At 40.5% G+C, this 18,164-nt stretch overlaps 1 protein-coding gene across 1 annotated transcript in view; it reads left to right on the forward strand.

Annotated features, from left to right (window-relative positions):
* Positions 1-18,164, forward strand: part of EXOC2 (exocyst complex component 2) — a 154,549-nt gene that overhangs the window by 15,942 nt on the left and 120,443 nt on the right. The window contains exons 2-3 of the mRNA XM_068559475.1: positions 13,865-14,024; positions 17,891-18,067. Coding sequence (XP_068415576.1) covers positions 13,907-14,024; positions 17,891-18,067 — 295 coding nt within the window. The 5' untranslated portion in view covers positions 13,865-13,906. The remainder of the gene's footprint in view (positions 1-13,864; positions 14,025-17,890; positions 18,068-18,164) is intronic.

An 18,164-nucleotide genomic window follows, 5' to 3' on the forward strand; every position in this document is an offset into this window, starting at 1 on the left:
AACATTCCCACTAGAGAGCTTACAGTTAAGGAAATTAAGCCTAATAAAGAGATGCAAAGGTGATGAAAATGGAATTTACACACAGTGCAAGTTGAAACCATTTATTTTGTTTTGCCTTTCAGATCACTGCAGATTAAACAGGTTCTGACACCCCACTGTTGCTGGTGGGAGATGTGCTGATAGCACTGCAGGCCAGTTTGGTTTTCACGTTAGGCTCTTAAATGTACATCCTTTGGCCAGCGATCCCTCTTTGAATGTAATGAAGGGAAATAATTGGGTAAACTTGCAAAAATCTTTTGCAGCCAAGTGTCCATTGTCATGGTCCAATAGCAAAAAATTGGAAGCCATCTCAATGCCACTTTAATTATACATCCATACAGTGGAATACTAAGGAGCCTGAAACTGGTGTAGATCTGTATTTACAAACATGGTAAGGTGTCCCTTGTGTCGTTACGTGTTAGATGACGCTGCGGAGCACACGGCACCTGTGGCACCTGTAGATGAGGCTGCAGAGCACACAGCTAGGTGCCCTGGTACACGGAGGACCTGTGGCCTCAGCGCCACGGGCGTCCTGACTGAGGCGGCTGTGTGTGGACGCCTGCTCTTAGAGGTGAAGGTGGCTCCTTGCCCCGAGGGATGGTTTTTAATCCCTTCGTGCAGTTGGACTGTTCGCGGGTTTCTGCGATGGACGTGCCTGTCCTTTTCTCAATCTAGGCGGGAACCCCGAAGCTCCTTTCAAGGGAGGAAGAGGAGCAGGGAAGGTGAGGATTGAGGCTGAGGAGTCCAGGATGTCTCAGAGCTGGTGTTGCCCTGCTGATGGGCACAGACAAGGCCCAGGAGGTTCTGGGGCTAGTGCCAGCTCACTGGTGGGCAGAGCCAGGTTCCTGAGTGTCTTCTGCAGGGTCCTGGGGGGTCCTTGAGCTGATGTCCCCTCAGCAGTGGGTGGGACCAGTTACCGACATGGCTGGCTGCAGGGTCCAGGGTATTCCAAAGCTGGTGTTGGCCTGCAGTGGGCAGGGCTGGGGCCCAGGGGGTTCTGGGGCTAGTGCTGGCCTGCTAGTGGGTGGGCTGGGTCCTGACACAGCAGGCTGGTGGTCCTGGAGCTTGTGTCCACTCTCTAGTGGCTGGAGTTGGGGCCCACGGGGTCCCAGGGCTGGTGCCCGTCCACTGGTGGGTGAGGCCGGGTCCTGGACTCTGGTGAACAGGGCCGGGTCCTGGGATGGCTGAGGGGTCAGGGGGTATTAAGGCAGCAGGCCTGCTGGTGGGCGGGGTTGTGTCCTTGCCCAGCTAGTTGCTTGGCCTGAGGCCACTCAGTACTGGTGCCCATAGGCTGGTGGGCGGTGCCAGGTCCACACTAATGAGCTAGAGGACGGGTTCCAAAATGGCCTTGCCAGCACTAGTGTCCTCCTGACAGAACGAACTCCCCCACATGGCTGCCACCAGTGTCTGTGGCCCCAGCGTCTGTGGCCCCAGCGTCTGTGGCCCCAGGATCTGTGGTCCCAGGGTCTGTGGCCCCAGGGTGAGCTCCAGCTGTCTCCTCCCTCTCTGGGAGTTTCTCCAAGTTCAGCAGGCGGGTCTGATCCAGGGTCCTTGTGAGATGCTCTGTGCGCCCTTTGAGAGTTGAGTCTGTATTTCCCACAGCCCTCTGGCACTCCCAAAAGTAACCCCCATGATCATAAAGCCAAACGACCTGGGGGCTATGGCTCTTCCTGGTGTAGCACTGCCAGGCTGGGAGCCCGACCTGGGGCTTGGACCACACTCTCCTTGGGGAGAACCTCTGAAGTTGTGATTACCCTCCTGTTCGTGAGTCGCCCACCTGGGGACCCCATTCTGTGGGTCTTAACTGCACCACATCTACACTCCTCCTACCTGTCTTGTGTGGTTCCTTCTTTATGTTTTTGGTTACAGAAGATATTTTCTGCTAGTCTTCCGGTTTTCTCATCAATAGTTTCTCCGTATGTAGTTGCAGTTTCTTGCGCCCTTTGGTGGAGGTGAGGTCAGGGTCTTCCTACTCCACCATCTTGGCCTGGTTTTGTTTTTCATAAAGCTTACGGGCTTTTCAAAACGGACACAGACCCTGAGCTAATTGGGTTGAAAGTCTGCACCCTTGCTGGCTTATACAGGTGTACCTTTTGTTGAGCCTCTTGCTTTGTAAAGCTTTCATGAAAAATCATTGGTGAAGAGAGTTGGATAGTTGATTTTTATGTTCACTGTCAGTTTTTTCTTGGTTTTTAAGGTGCCAACAAGAAAAAGCTTTTCTAACTCAACTCTTTTTTTGGGGGGAAAAAAGATTGTAACAAAATAAATAAAAATAACTTTGAATCCTGAAACAATTTGGTCAGTATTTTATTATAAAATGCTACTGTGTAAAATGGGAACTTCACTTTTTAAAAAAAGAAATATAAACATTTTCTGAGGGATTTTTCTTAATTTAGAGAGCTCAGTATGATACCTGAAACATAGAAGGTGTTTAGCATTTTGTGTGTTACGTAGTCCTCGTCAAGCTGTGTGTATTTCGTCAAAGTATGTTAGTATATATATTCATGGGTTTAGATTTATCATCTACAAAGTTTGAATTGGTTATTCATGAGGCTTGCTAATAATGCTTCTTATTCACACAAGGATTCAAAAAAATAGTCAAGTTAATGTGGACCAAGATAACTTTTATTTAAACCAAGTTTCCATTTTTTTCCCCATAGTATTCCAGTATTCCATTTAGAAAATAATTCTTACTGCTTCATTATTTTGAGAAGAGGAAGAAGGGGTTATAAAGGGCTAGTACAGTGAATTAAAATCTCATGAAGTAGGGACGTTCATATTCTTTTATGTTGAATTTTCGTTCCTTAATGGCTTATGCAATAAGAGAAACCACTAACTTGGCAGCCTTTATTTTTGCCGACTCAGTAAATTCCCATGACTGTATTTCCATCAGTAATGAATAATTTCCTACTAGATTTGGTGATAAAAATACTTTGTTAATTTATTTTGTTTTGCTGATTTCTGAATTCCATTCATGGTGTTGTGGAAAGAACACAGAAACAAAAGACCTAGGCAAGTCATAGGAACTCACTGCTCCTGCAGTCTCTTTCGGTTTTGAATAGATTCTGATTCAGTACTCTAAGGGTTATAATACCGGATGGTTAAACAGTTGTTTTCAGAAGTATTTCAAAAGTAGTGTCTTAAAATTAATAATACATAACCATTTCAGAGTTATAGTTTAAGCTTTGTGAAGCTGTTTACTTTCTGACTTCTGAGTTATACAGAAGTGCTTGGTGAATATTTTCAAAGCTGTTTGTGAAGATTTTTTTTAAAAACTGCTTTTAACATTTTAAAATCCTTGACCTCATCGGCATTTTTGTAGACTTTAAATGCAAGATAAAAATGCAAAACAATTTATTTTAATGATTGTATTTTTCTCCATATACAAACCCTACTTATGACATAATGCCTTGTGATGTAAGGTTAGTAGATAGTCAATAAATTTTTATTGTTTAAAAAAAAAATTAAAAAATGCAAAACAAATCTTTAACACAGAAACTTATAAGATGTGCAGATTTTTTTTTAATTGTGCCGTCACACAGAAATGACTTATCATGCTTGTTTCTAGTATCTTTTCCACATTTTTCTTTGGTTTATTTAATGAGAATTTCTAAGCCATAGTAAAAGTCTCTCTTTTTACCTAAATGTTGCATTCCCTCTCCCCTCCTTCCTTCCCTCAGTCTGTCTGTTCATCTCTCTCTTTCTCTGTTTCTCCTTTAATAAAACTGGGGAAATGAAAAAAACCTGTGGTTTGTTTTTTAAAATAAATAATTGTGTATTTTAATCTGGTAACTATAATGGTTTACTTTTAATAATTTATTTTTAAAAAGTATCTGTAAAAGCTTTGTAGCCTGGTCTTTGCAATATAACTTTCGAAAATGAAAGGGATAATTAGGCTATCTAATACCCTAATATTCAAATATAAGATTTTAAAAATTCAGATTCTTCTAATGATATATCAAAAATGTTTTATAATAAATACAAGAATTTTTAAATGAATAACAACATGCTTTTATCATAGTTTTAGTTTAATTGTGAAAAGCTAGGGAGGCCAGTTTCTATAGTCTTAACATTAGTAACTAAGTTTAAAAGCTTTGTCCTATAAGTAAGACTCTCATAGAATCGAGAACTAAAAAGCGGCCTTAGGAATAATCTCATCCAGCCACCTTATATACAGATGAGAAAACTGTTTCAGAGCGCATAAGAGTAACCAAGGGCTTTTAGTTGTTAATGCCAGAGCCCAGCTTAGAACCTAGATCTCCAGACTATTCACAGATGTTAAGTTTTTGAGGTTGTCCTATCAAGGCTTCATTCAGGGACTTACAGCTTGGATATACTTCTGTTTATTAAAATATGTCTAGATTACCATGTGAATCTATTACTTATCTAAAAAGATAAAATTTGGGGCTTCCCTGGTGGCGCAGTGGTTGAGAATCTGCCTGCCAATGCAGGGGACACGGGTTCGAGCCCTGGTCTGGGAAGGTCCCACATGCCGCGGAGCAACTAAGCCCGTGAGCCACAAGCCTGCGCGTCTGGAGCCTGTGCCCCACAACAAGAGAGGCCGCGACAGTGAGAGGCCCGCGCACCGCGATGAAGAGTGGCCCCCGCTTGCCGCAACTAAAGAAAGCCCTCGCACAGAAACGAAGACCCAACACAGCCATAAATAAATAAATAAATAAATAAATAAAAAAGATAAAATTTAAATGAAATTCTGAAACCTTTTTGAAGGGCATTATTGTCCTTGAGTGAAGATGTCCTTTGTTTGTATAGATAGGAAGGAATGTATTTGCCACAAAATGATAATCCCGTGGTAAAGCAAAACCTCACATTAAAAAAATCAGCGCATCAAGTTTAGAAATTATTTCAGCTTCTTCTATTTCTTTCTTTTAGAGAAACACTGCTGAGAAGCAAGAAAACACTTATGCTTTTATTTTCATTGTGTCTACAGAATATAAATCCTTGACAAAATGTAGTATTAAAGTGCTTCCTTATTGAGGTACTAAGCAAGTGAAGCTCCAGCCAAAACATTAGCCTTGCTTATTAGTACCTCAGTGAAACAAAACAAAATATCTCACCTGGTCCTATTTCCACAAGTACAGACGCTCTAGGAGGTAGGGCAAAATCAGGTCAGGGTGGGCATGTTGGAGTTAGGCAGTGTATCCAGCTCCGCCACTTGCGTGCTGTCTGAGCTTGAACAAGTCAGTTTACTTCCCTGAGCCTCAGCTTCCTCTTGGAGGCAGGAGAGCTGATAAGACTTACCTTGTCTGGCTGCTTAAAGGAAGATGCGGAATGTGGTGCCTGGACGTCAGGCAATGGGATATGACTGAGTCATTCAACTGGTATTAATGTGTCCTTTAAAATTTAACATTAAATATTGCAGTGGTAGATATGTGCCATTATACCTTCATGAAAACCTACAGAATGTACAACACCAAGAATGAACCCTAATGTAAACCATGGACTTTGGGTGACACTGATGTGTAATGTAGGTTCATGAATTGTGGTAGATATACCAGTGTGGGGTAGGGTGTCCATCATAAGGGAGGTTGTGTGTGTGTGGTGGGGGTGGGAGGGGTGTGCAGTGGGTATCTGGGGACTCTGTACTCTTGGCTTAATTTTGCTGTGAACCTAAGGCTGCTTTAAAAATAAAGCTTATTAATTTAAAAAATAACATGAATAAATGTTAGTTGGATCACCTACCCATCACACATTGGGTAGAGAGCCCAGCATCCCTCCAGATATCTGGCAAGTTTTGGAGAATTCTCTTAGACTCGGGCTTTTCTAGCTTTAACTTCAGGTTCTGCTGCGTTGCCAACCTCAGCTCTGCCTTCTCCAGCTACCTGCTCTGTTCCTTATTAAAAGGCACTGGCCAGTATGCATGCTGTGTGAGCAGGAGAATGTATTAAAAGTTTGGGAGTATGAGTGGGAGAGGGAAAAAAAGCACAGCCAATCAAAAGTGTTAGTGCTCCCATTCTAAAAGTCTCTGGGTTGTACCTGCCATTGGGACGGTTCAATGGTCCCTTCACATAAAGCTTTATTCTCTTGTCATGGTTTACTGACCCTTGCACCTACCACTCTGTTCTCTCTCTCTCTCTTTTTTTTTCAGTCTACCTAGAGAAACTGAAAAAACTTACTTTCTTAATGCAGATCCATTTTCTTTCCTTGGTTCTGTTCAGAATTATTCTTTTAAGGGTAAAATCACGACTGTATAAATAAATTTAAAAATTAACACATTGAAAAGAAAAAGTGCTTCCTTATATCCAGAAATGTTTCAGTGTAGTTTTTATTGTCCCACTAAATATAATTTGCTATAAACTAGACCTGCAATTCATATGATAACGGTGATATATTTTTATTCCGTTAACTAAAAAAAAAAAAAAAAAAATCACTCTTAAGTGTATGTTTATTCACTGTAAATATATCAACACCATACCAACATCAAAAGAAATAAGACAAGTGTCTATTACCTGGTTAATTCCTAAAAGGGTCCTCTTAGTCCTGTTTATTCCCATTCAGGTCCAGGTAGTTGAAAAGTTCTTGATACATTAACATGAGTCTGGAGACATGTCAGAATTATGATTGCTTTAATTTTTTTTTTTATTTTTTAGGTTAAAGTATAATTGTCTTACAGTATTATATTATTTTCAGGTGTACAACATAGTGATTCGATATTTATAGATTGTACTCCATGTAAAGTTATTATAAAATACTCCTATATTTCCTGTTCTGTACATTACATCCTTGTGACTTATTTCTTTTATACGTAGTAGTTTGTACCTCTTAATCCCCATCTCCTATTTGACCCATCCCCTCCCTCCCTCCCTCCCTGCTGGTAACCACTAGTTTGTTCTCTGTATCTGTGAGTCTGTTTCTGTTTTGTTATATTTGTTCATTGCTTTATTTGTTAGATCCCACACATAAGTGAAAACATACAGTACTTGTCTTTCTTTGTCTGACTGTTTTCACTAAGCATAATACCCTTCAGGTCCATCCATATTGTTGCAAATGGCAAAATTTTATTCTTTTTAATGGCTGAGTGGTATTCCATTGTATATATGTACTACATCTTGTTTATCTGTTCATCTGTTGACGTACACTTGGGTTGCTTCCACATCTTGGCTATTGTAAATAAAGTTCCATGAACATTGGGGTGCATGTATCTTTTTGAATTACTGTTTTTGTTTCCTTCAGATATATACCCAGGGGTGGAATTGCTAGATCATATGGTAGTTCTATTTTTAATTTTTTTGAGGAACCTCTATACTGTTTTCCGTAGTGTCTGCACCAATTTACATTCCCACCAACCGTGCATGAGGGTTCCCTTTTCTCCACATCCTTGCCAACACTTAGTTCTTGTCTTTCTGAGGATAGGCATTTTGACAGGTGTGAGGTGATGTCCACTGTGGTTTTGATTTGCATTTCTCCAGTGATTAGTGATGTTGAGCATCTTTTCATGTGCCTGTTGGCCATCTGCATGTTTTCTTTGGGAAGATGCCTATTCAGGTCCTCTGCCCAGTTTTTATTCAGGTTGTTTGTTTGATACTGAGTTGTACGAATATATTTTGGATATTAACCCTTTAGTAGACATATTATTTGCAAATGTCTTTTCCTGTTCAGTAGATTATCTTTTCATTTTGACGATGGTTTCCTTTGCTGTGCAAGAGCTTCTCAGTTTGATGTAGTCCATTTGTTTACTTTTGCTTTTGTTCCCTTGCCTGAGAAGACAGATCCAAAAAAATATTGCTAAGACCAATGTGAAAGAGTGCACTTCTATGTTTTCGTACATTTAGGTCTTTAATCCATTTTGAGTTTTTGTTTATGGTGTGAGAAAATGTTGTAATTTCATTCATTTGCATGTAGCTGTCCAGTTTTCCCAACACCATTTATTGAAGAGACCGTCTTTCCCCCATCTTATAGTCTTGCCTCCTTTATCATAAATAACCGTGGGTATATTTCTGGGCTCTCTATTCTGTTGCATTGATATGTGTGTCTGTTTTTATGCCAGTACCATGCTATTTTGATTATTGTAGCTTTGTAGTATAGTCTCAAGTCAGGGAGCATGATTCCTCCATCTCTGGTCTTCTTTCTCAAGATTGTTTTGGCTATTCGTGGTCTTTTGTGGTTCCATACAAATTTTAGGATTGTTTGTTCTAGTTCTGTGAAAAATGTCATGTATAATTTGATAGGAATGGCATTAAAGCTGTAGATTGCTGTGGGTAGTACAGACATTTTAACAATATTAATCCTTTCTGAACATATCCATGAACACGGGATATCTTTCCATTTCTTTGTATCATCTTCAGTTTCCTTCATGAATGCTTTATAGTTTTCAGAGCATGGGTCTTTCACCTCCTTGGTTAAGTTTCTTCCTAGGTATTTTATTCTTTTGGATGTGGTTTTTAAATGGGATTATTTTCTTTCTTTCTCTTATAGTTCATTATTAGTGTTTAGCAACACAACAGATTTCTGTATGATTCCTTTTTAGCAAATCTATAACCCTGTTTGGTACCTAACAGGTTTTAAGCATGGAGTCTGTTCTTAGGCTAAGAGCCAGTGTGTAACAATTTGCAGCTCATCTAAGTGTACCTACGTATATATGTGAAATTCCTAATACAGTACTCTGCTGCTGTCAGCCTTTATCATTTGTCCATTTGTATCATTTAATCCTTTATTATTAGTGTGCTTGGGCGAGGATATTGCCTTTAAAAATGGCTTATTCTGTGTCTGCAACAATTTTCCTTACATGAGTAAGTAATAGCTACTTTACCTCTTGTCTCTGTCATTTCGCTTTCAAAAGATAAAATTAGCTTGTGGTGTGTAATTTTAGGGTAGGCTCTTTCACTTTTTATTCCTCACCTCTTTCATTATCTTATATGGCTGTATAATGTAAACGCTGGATATTGTTTTAATTAAAAAATGAGGCTTATGACAGGAAAGTCAGACTTTTGTTAACCTCTGTTCAGTGTGTTTATATAAGAAAGATCTTATGACAGAATTTCAAAGACTATTGCGCTATTGCATTTGGAAAATCCTTGTGAGGAAAAGGTATAGGCACTTAATGACAACTCTAGATGGAAGTTTTCCTTTAAAAATATCCTTGTTAATTCGGCATGAGTTGTGAAACTGAACCTGTTCAGAAACTAAATTCTCTTTTCTTAAGGCTTAGACTTTTTCCTGAGAGTGATGATAATGTATTTCATTTATTGGTGATTTTAAATGTAAGAACGTTACCTATAATGCAGGATGTTTCTAAGTGGAGGTGGGTTGAAAAGAGACATCTCTTTCCAGAATTCATTCCACAGATAATTACTGAGTGCATATTTTGTGGGTAGGTACTGTTGTGTGCGTTGTGGACATTGTAGTGTAAAAAGTAGATATTCTTATATTTGTAAGTTAAATGGCTCACTGATCTTCCTGAGATAATGGTTTGTCCATGCTTGGGGATATGTAGGTGATGCTTCATGGTAAGGAAATGCCATTTAATTTTTGCATATGAACCAATATAATGAACACTGGATTTTCAGCTGCCTTTGATGTGTATATCTGGAACAGAGCTGTACTTTTCAATCATAAATAAGAAAATAGATCATAGTTTTTGATTCATGACTCTCCATAGTGGCCCAGACATTACCTGTTATTACCAGACACTACTTTGTTTTACTTGGACAAACTTTGAGGATAACATAGGTAAGATTTATGATCCTCTGTAAACGCCTTCAAAATGGATTTGGAAAATTGGGAGTAAATTGAAAGTGTCTTGTCCTAATTGTTTGTGTGCGTGTGTGCGTGTGTGTGTATGTATGTGTGCGCGCGCACCCTTTTTTTTTTTGAGACCAGAGGTACTCTAATTTCAATTCTGTTTCACAGCAGGATGAGCCAGTTCCCCCAGCCATGTAAGAAACAACTAAGGTTCTTAGAGTGTGACTATCAGATACACAGATGACCTAGTAAGATGCAGGATGCTCTAAAGGAAAGAGCGGTATCAGAGTCCTGTGAGTCAGGAAACCAAGGATCTGGTCTGTTTTACAACGAGTTGGGTGTGTGACCTTGAAAACGGTCTAACCCTAACCCTGGGTATTATTGCCATCTTAACAATATTAAGTCTTCCTGTCCACATCTTTCAATTTATTTAGGTCTTTAATTTCTTTCAACATTTTAAAATAATTTTCAAAGTACAAGTTTTGCACTTTTGTAAAATTCATTCCTGAGTATTTTATTCTTTTTGATGCTATTGTATACAAGTGTCTTTTAAACTTTTTTTTGTTTTTTCATGTGTGTACCTAATACCTGTCCCCATCCCTGTTCTCTACCCATTGTACCTCTTCGTCCTATTATAATTCCAGTATTCCATTGATACCATGAACGTTCAGAAAACATTTATTCAACTTCTGTCAGCAGTCATCTGGCATGTTTATTTTGTGTCAGGTACTGTATGACAGGTATTAGAAAACTAGAGTTGATTAAATATTATGTGTTTTCAATGAGGAGATACAGACTTGGTGTCTAAGATGTAACACTTACATAACAGAAATGCTATAGAAGGAGGAGGGATCAGGGAGACTTTTTAGAGAAGGTAACATTTAAGCTTGACTTTGAAATATTGGTAAGGACTTAACAAACTTGGAAAGTCTTTCTATTTAGTTGAAATAAGGTAAATGAAATCAGGAAGGCATAAAAAGTACTTGGTGGTTCTTAAGAGGTGAGTGGGCTTGTGTGGTTAGTGTCAGATGGGTGTGGGAAATGACTGAGGATGACCTAGGGGGTGTAGAAGAGTCTGATGGTGACAGGTTTTAATAAGATGCTAAGGATGTCGTGGGGACTGGAGACCACTGAGCAGTGGGGGAGATGTTTTTTTTGAATCAGGAATGATGATTAGATCTGTAGTTTGGAGAATTGACTCCGGTGTTTGCTGAGGGGGGATTGCAGCGAAGGGATAACAGGGGCAGAGTGACCAATTAGGAGCTGGCTGGCTTCAGTATCCAGGGAGAGAAGCAGCCGACCTTGGACTCTGCCAGGGGATTCTGTTTGATTCAGGGGGTGTGATGGGGAGGGAGGGGAGTTCAAGATAAGCTTGGGTTGCCTCATTTGGCTTATTAGATGAATGGTAACCTCCTGTGGTTCTTCACTTTTTGCTGCTGTTGTTTTGCTGTTTTAATTGCATTAAACGAGTTTACATAGGCATGATTGAACTCAGTCTCCAGCTCCCTCCCCTTTCTCAGAGGAGGCCAAGCTGATGGCACCTGGCTCAGAACCCCAGCCCTCTAATCACAGGGTTGCTGTCTCTGGTTTGGCAGTCCTGGTACTGGGCTGTCATGAGCACTACGTACGAGCGGTACTGAGGGTTCATGAAGAGCCAAGACACTCCTTGGATTTTGAGTCTCCCTCCCAGAAACCAGGGACAAAGGTCTGTCACCTCTTTATTATCCAGCACCGCCCAGACTCGTTTAGCTCACTCTGCCAGCACCCACCTCCATGTTTCCAGATTCTGTGGCTAATCTGCTAATATCTGGATAGTCACTTCTGGATAAAATTTAAAACTCCCTCCCCCTCTTCCCAGATACACATCTGCCTATTTTGCAGCCTTATTACCACTTTGGTTAAACCAACGGTCAGTTCTTACATTAACAGGAGAATATAAATCTTTTTTCTTTTGCCTCTTTTGAAAGTTTCAAGAGCTGTTATTCTTGGATTGATTCCTTTCCATGGCATCCTGTTCCTTTAAGCGTAAGAGTTTTCTCCTTCTGCAGATATTTATTTGGGGGTCAAAGTTTACAGTACTTTTGAAATGTGTGTGTGTGTGTGAGAGAGAGAGTGTGTGTTTCCTGTTATCCACTGTGTTAATTTGCTGGAGCCGCCATAACAAAGTACCATAGGCTGAAACAACAGACATGTGTTTTCTCATGATCTGGGGGCTAGAAGTCCAAGATCAAGGTGTGGGCAGGGCTGGTTTCTCCTGAGGCCTCCCTACTCGTCTTGGAGGTGCCACCTGCTCCCTGTGTCCTCACGTGGTTGTCCCTCTGTGTGTGTCTGTGTCCTCATCTCTTCGTATAAGGACATTGGTCCTGTGGGATCAGCACCCATCCTAGTGACTTCATTTTACCTTAACCACCTCTTTCAAGTCCCGATCTCTAAATACAGTCACATTCTGAGGTCCTGGATTAGGACTTCAACGTAATTTGCAGGGAAGCACTTTAGCCCGTAGCCTTATCTCTGTTTCCTCTGGATCTTTCTTTATTTTTTATTTTTTTATTTTTTTAAAATTTATTTGTTTGTTTTTTTATTTTTGGCTGCATTGGGTCTTACTTGCTGTGCACGGGCTTTCTCTAGTTGTGAGCGGGGGCTACTCTTCGTTGTGGTGCATGGGCTCCTCATTGTCGTGGCTTCTCTTGTTGCGGAGCACAGGCTCTAGGCACGCAGGCTTCAGTAGTTGTGGCGCGTGGGCTCAGTAGTTGTGGCTTGCGGGCTCTAGAGTGCAGGCTCAGTAGTTGTGGCGCACGGGCTTAGTTGCTCCGCGGCACGTGGGATCTTCGCGGGCCAGGGCTTGAACTCGTGTCCCTTGCATTAGCAGGCAGATTCTTAACCACTGCGCCACCAGGGAAGCCCTGGATCTGTTTTTTTAATCTGACTTTCATCTCTCGCTCACGTATTTCCCTTGACCACCTTACAGTCTTTGTCCTTGTGCCTTTTAGGATGAGGCTGTGACAGCTGCTTGTTTAGTCTGTGCATGGGCAGAGTTGGTCTGTATATGCTTTTCCTTGGGTGTTGTGGCTGCAAGTAGTCCTTTCTGGGAGGACCCTTCCATGTTAGAGTCTTCGGTTGTCTCTTTCCAGGGCTCCTTAATTTCTCCAGAGTGATTCTTGTTACCCGGACAGAGTGGACTTGGGTGAGAGGGTTGGCACCCTCCTCTCTGTGCCTGGTGTCTGTCCCTCAGTCCTGGTCCCTTCTGTTTGGTTTTGTGAGAGATTGAACTGATCTGGCTGATGGTGGGGTGAAGGCAGGGGCCACTGTCTAACTTCACTCTGTGAAAAGACAGACAACCAGCAGCTGTTTTTCTCTGAACCCACCCTTCCCTTGTCTTCTGGAGCATCTGAAGCCTCGAGCACTTGAGGAGTTCTGTGGGTTTATTAGTGAGGTTTTCTCATTTCCTGGTTGCCTACTGTGCGCTAGGTGCTCTGCTTTGCTGGTATTATGTATCTGATCTTTGTTGTAGCCTTATGGAAGGTTCTGTTACTGGCCGCAGTGTCTATATGAAAACAGAGGTTTGGAGCGGAATTAGAGTGCCAGGACTAGAGCGCAGGGCATCTGAACTCAGAAGCTGCACTTCTGCCGGCTCCGCATTGGGACAGTTAGCACATCTCTGCTCCTGTCTGCGTGTCGAAAATGTCAGTGTATTGATTTGAACACATTTAAAAGAGTTGCTACACTAAGTCTAATACAAAAATAAAATGAAATTCAGTACACCTATGAGAATGGAGATGTTCTTTAATTTTATGAATCTGATTAGTTCAGAATGTGCTCCTTCAGGAACTTCCAGCATATACTTTGGGTGCAGCAGGTGGTGGCATGGAGCTCCGGGGGACCTTAGGTTCTGTCTGTCCTTACATCAGAAGTTTATGTTCTTGATGTCTCCCTCCCAGTACTAGCTAGTGTCCTTAGTCACCGTCATGTGCAGGAATTGTTGGCAGACCAGGCTGACAGCTAAAAAACCCAGCACTGTATGTTTGCAGAATACTGCTGTGTTTTGGTACTGAATGTCTAGTTCTGGCATTTCTAGTTGCTGCTCATCTCAGTTGGCATTAACCCTTTTTTCCTTTCTCTTCTACAGATTACTTCTGTAGCTTGACCTCTGCTTTCCTCAACAAGCAGAATGTCTCGATCACGACAACCCCCCCTTGTGACAGGCATCTCTCCAAATGAAGGAATCCCGTGGACAAAGGTCACGATTAGAGGAGAAAACCTGGGAGCTGAGCCAGCTGACCTCATAGGTAAGGGCAGGGACGATGCTGTGTGTTCATGGTGAATGCATTTTTATGTTGGGCAACTGAGGCAAGATATACTATTTTGAAATAGTGAAGGTGATAGAAAAACACCCCTGAGGTCTGTACAGGATGATCTGAATAGAAATGAAAGAATTATTTGGTTTTCTGATTTTTCTGTTAAAATCATTATTTTGTCAGCTCTTGCCCGTATTGTCTTTCGCCTGGTCCTTGAGAAAGTCCCCCACAGCCGAGGTTTGCCTCCTTTCCTCGGGGTTGGCCTCTCCTGCCAAGACTGCCAAAACAGCCGCCCAGCTCTTCTGGCCTCCCCTCATACGGCTGTCTGCTCTTCTCAGGTGCCGGGTGAACTAGGCCTCTTCTGTTCCTTATTGCTCTCGGAACCAAATCCAAACTCCCTCCACCCAGAGGAGCCTGTGCACTCTGCCCGGCCGCACCCTGGGACCGGTGGGCATTTGTCTGCACCCGATGCCCATTGGGGTGGGAGCACCGAGCCTCCAGACTTAACAGCCACAGGCTCTCTGCAAACTCATGCCCACCCGTGGTTTTCATTAGGTTCCCCTAATGTTTACGTATTCAGAGCAAGCTACATTTTAGTTTTTAGGATCAGTTTATGCTGTTTATCTTTTTAAGCCCAAGGATGCGAGCGATAGAACACTCTGCATCCACTTGGCACTGCATAAGTGTTTTTTGATTTTGGTTTGCAGTGTGCCCCCTTCCTCTGGGGGAGACCCTTTCCTGCTGGTTATTTCAGTATTCTGGTCTGTCAGTGGTTCTCACCTGGCTTGTCTTCATCTTCTCTAGAACTTAAAAAAATGCTCTTGCCTTAGCTGCTAAGTCTCAGTCTGTAAAGATAGAGCCTCATCATTGCTTTTTTTAAAACACAGATGAGTGTCAGGCACGGCCAGGATAGAGAGCAAACCATAAATATCGGTGTGTGGTCAGTTTGGGTTATTTTCATGTGAACTCTGCATGAGGGTATGCAGATACATTCAGAATAAGGAAGGGAGGCACCTCAGTATGTGCTGCTGAATGTGTATTCTGATTTCCCACACATTAATTTATTTGGATTCAGACATTCTCTTGACTCATTTCATAATTTATGAAGGACCCCTTGGTAAATACTAGAGATTATGAGTTGGAGCTTGTTTTTCTTGCATTATAGCTGCTGGTTGACACATTGTTTTTTGGCCATCCAGAAATCCCTTGGAAAAGAGAAAGTTGATTAGAGCTGGGCACCATGGTTAATTACTGAGTCTTGCCCTCCCCAGCTCGTTCTTTTCACTAGTGTCACTTAACTGTGTCTCATTTTATACTGTTTTCTCTAGCTACGGTTTTTGATTCTTCAGTAAATAAAACTTAAGTTTATTATCCTTATGAAGGTAGTCTTTCTTATCCTATGTCTTGGTTCTTGACAAAGCTCATTCCAGGTTGTTCTTTATCCAAAGTGGAAAAATCCCTAGAATTCATGGAAATAGACCATCTGGACGGAGGTTCAGTTTAACCGGCAGTCACTGAGGCCTCACACGTGACTGCTGCCCGTCTGCGTGGATGCCGAGCTCGCTTTAGCTTTGGGCAGTGCGGTTCCTATTTGACTGAGCGCGCTCGACTTTTACAAACCTGCTAGTGTAGCTTTCAGCCTGCCCATGTATTGCCAAGAAACCACTTTTTAAAAAAGCAAACTTAGCCTACTAAATAATGTAAGTGTTTTTTTTTTTAACTCCGGTGACATCTACACTAGCCAAGTAAAATACTACAAAAACACTTTATTTGGAATTCTACAAGTTGCTTTAAAAAAAAAAAGATGTTATATTTCATGAAGCAGATTTCTTAGCAAAACATGTTTAAGAAATAGATCGTATGATCTTATTTAATTTCCATGTATTTAAAATGATCTGTTTAAATCTATGTTTTAAATTATATGGTGATTATTAACTTTTTTAGTTAAAATGCAGAACAGATATTAAATCTGAGGAACCTTGATAGCAGCTACAACGGGATGAATAAACTGTTATTCCGGGTGTTTTTCCCAAAGTTACATCATCATGGATATCATACATGTTTGCTCATCTGAACATGTTTTTAAGACTTTATGTCTGTATATCTGAAATCTCCCATTTCTCAGTTTTAATCGTAAGATAGCTCCCCAGCAGGGGACTTATATTAGGAACTTTAATACATTAAGTCCTGACATTGGGTTGCATTATTTCCTTTCTAAAGTTAGTATTTAAATCACAAAAATCTTTTTGATATTGTAAAATTTAAAAATATCAAGTTATGTATTGACCTGGAGTGATATTGAAATATATACCATCTATAACTAAACAGTTCATAAATTAAAACATTTCCCATTTATATAAAAAAAATACAGAGACTAATTTATGTGTACATAAAAATTATCTGAGCACTGTATGTATTGAAGTGTTTCACAGGCTTACCTTGGAGATGGAGAGGAGTTCCAGGGGGTGCTTTCAACCTCTTAAAAGGCTTAAATTTTTCATAATAAAAATTGAGTATCAAGAAGACTAACAAACACTCCCATTTTGAAAAATAATTTTGAATTATGAATGCATTTAAAAATGTGTAAATGTCATTACACATTTAAAAAGCCAATGGAAAACTTAGTCCTAAAGGAACTTTGAAGTGCTGTCATTAGAAAAACTGAATTCCTTACATGAATAAATAATAATAGATGTCTTAGGGAAATCTCTGAAATTAATTATTTCAATAAACGTCTTGAAAATGGAGTTGTTTTTATTCCTTTATGGTTAATATAACATTCTTACTAAATAGTGCTTTAAGTTGTAACAGAAGATGACTTGAATCCCTCCCTACATTTTTTCAACCGAATTCGGCCTAAGTTGAGGTGTTCCTGGTACCTGATTAAAAAAAACAAAAACAAAAAAACTTGCATTTGCTAAACTTGACTGCCGAGCAGTATCAAAAGTTAAATGATGAGAAAAGAAGGTGCGAGTGCCTGAGTGTTTGCTGAATACACTTCAGTCTATTTTCTCCATGAATGTTTATCACATTGGTTTCTGTTTTGCAGAAATGCACGTGGTGGGATGATGGTCCTCTGCCTGGGGCCATGTCTTCCCTGTCTGCATCACAGTTCACGTGGGTCTGGGCAGAGATGCCAGGCGCGGGCTGAGATTTTGGGAGCAGACTGTAGTACAGCAACAGGACCATGAGGGAAACATTTAGGCAGCGTGGACCGCCGTTGCAGGAGTGATAAAGCAGACATGAAAAATGCACTAGTAATCCAGTAATGCCTGAGAACAGTTACTGATTTAACAGACTCCAGGCTGTGCTTAACATAAACTACCAACTTCAGTTCATTCTGTAATATCATGTATAATTGAACACTAGGAAAAGTATGTGCGGATTATTTTCAGGAAGATGATAAATATTTTTTTTAGGGAATGATGTACACATTTATTAATACACTTTAGAGCTTTATAGCACTAACTTGGACTTCTAAAAATAACAATAATTTCCTTTCTAATACCTATGAAAGCAATCTAAGATTCTCATAGTTAAGTAATCTGGAGTGCCTAGACATTATTATGGTTATTATTTTCTAATTCCAATGATGTTTGAAGAAACTTAAATATAATCTAAAAGAAGTCTTAAATATTAGAGAAAAAACAGACAAATTCAGTAGAGACAATCGTTTATTTGCAAATAATATTGGGTATATTCAAGAATAGAAATAACTAACTGATGTACCAGGAAATGCTATTTCTAGTTCTGTTTTTCAGTTCATGAAAAAGGCCTGGCGATACTAACAGAAGAATTGTCTTTTCATGAAATAGCCGTTCTTTTGGACTTTGTTACGTGCATGCTTTTACTTTCAGGTCTGACAATTTGTGGGCACAATTGCCTTCTGACAGCAGAGTGGATGTCTACAAGTAAAATTGTATGTCGCGTGGGACAGGCCAAGAACGACAAAGGAGACATTATTGTCACAACCAAGTCAGGTGGCAAAGGAACCTCCACAGTCTCCTTCAAGCTGCTCAGACCTGAGAAAATAGGTATCGTCTCCCATGACTTTACTCTAAAGAAGAAAATAAAAGTGGGTTTTGTCTTTTAAAATTGACAACTGGTAAATTAGTATAAAATTTACTTACT

Source organism: Eschrichtius robustus, chromosome 12 (assembly GCF_028021215.1).
Source record: "Eschrichtius robustus isolate mEscRob2 chromosome 12, mEscRob2.pri, whole genome shotgun sequence".
In the NCBI taxonomy this organism is placed as follows: Eukaryota; Metazoa; Chordata; class Mammalia; order Artiodactyla; family Eschrichtiidae; genus Eschrichtius; species Eschrichtius robustus.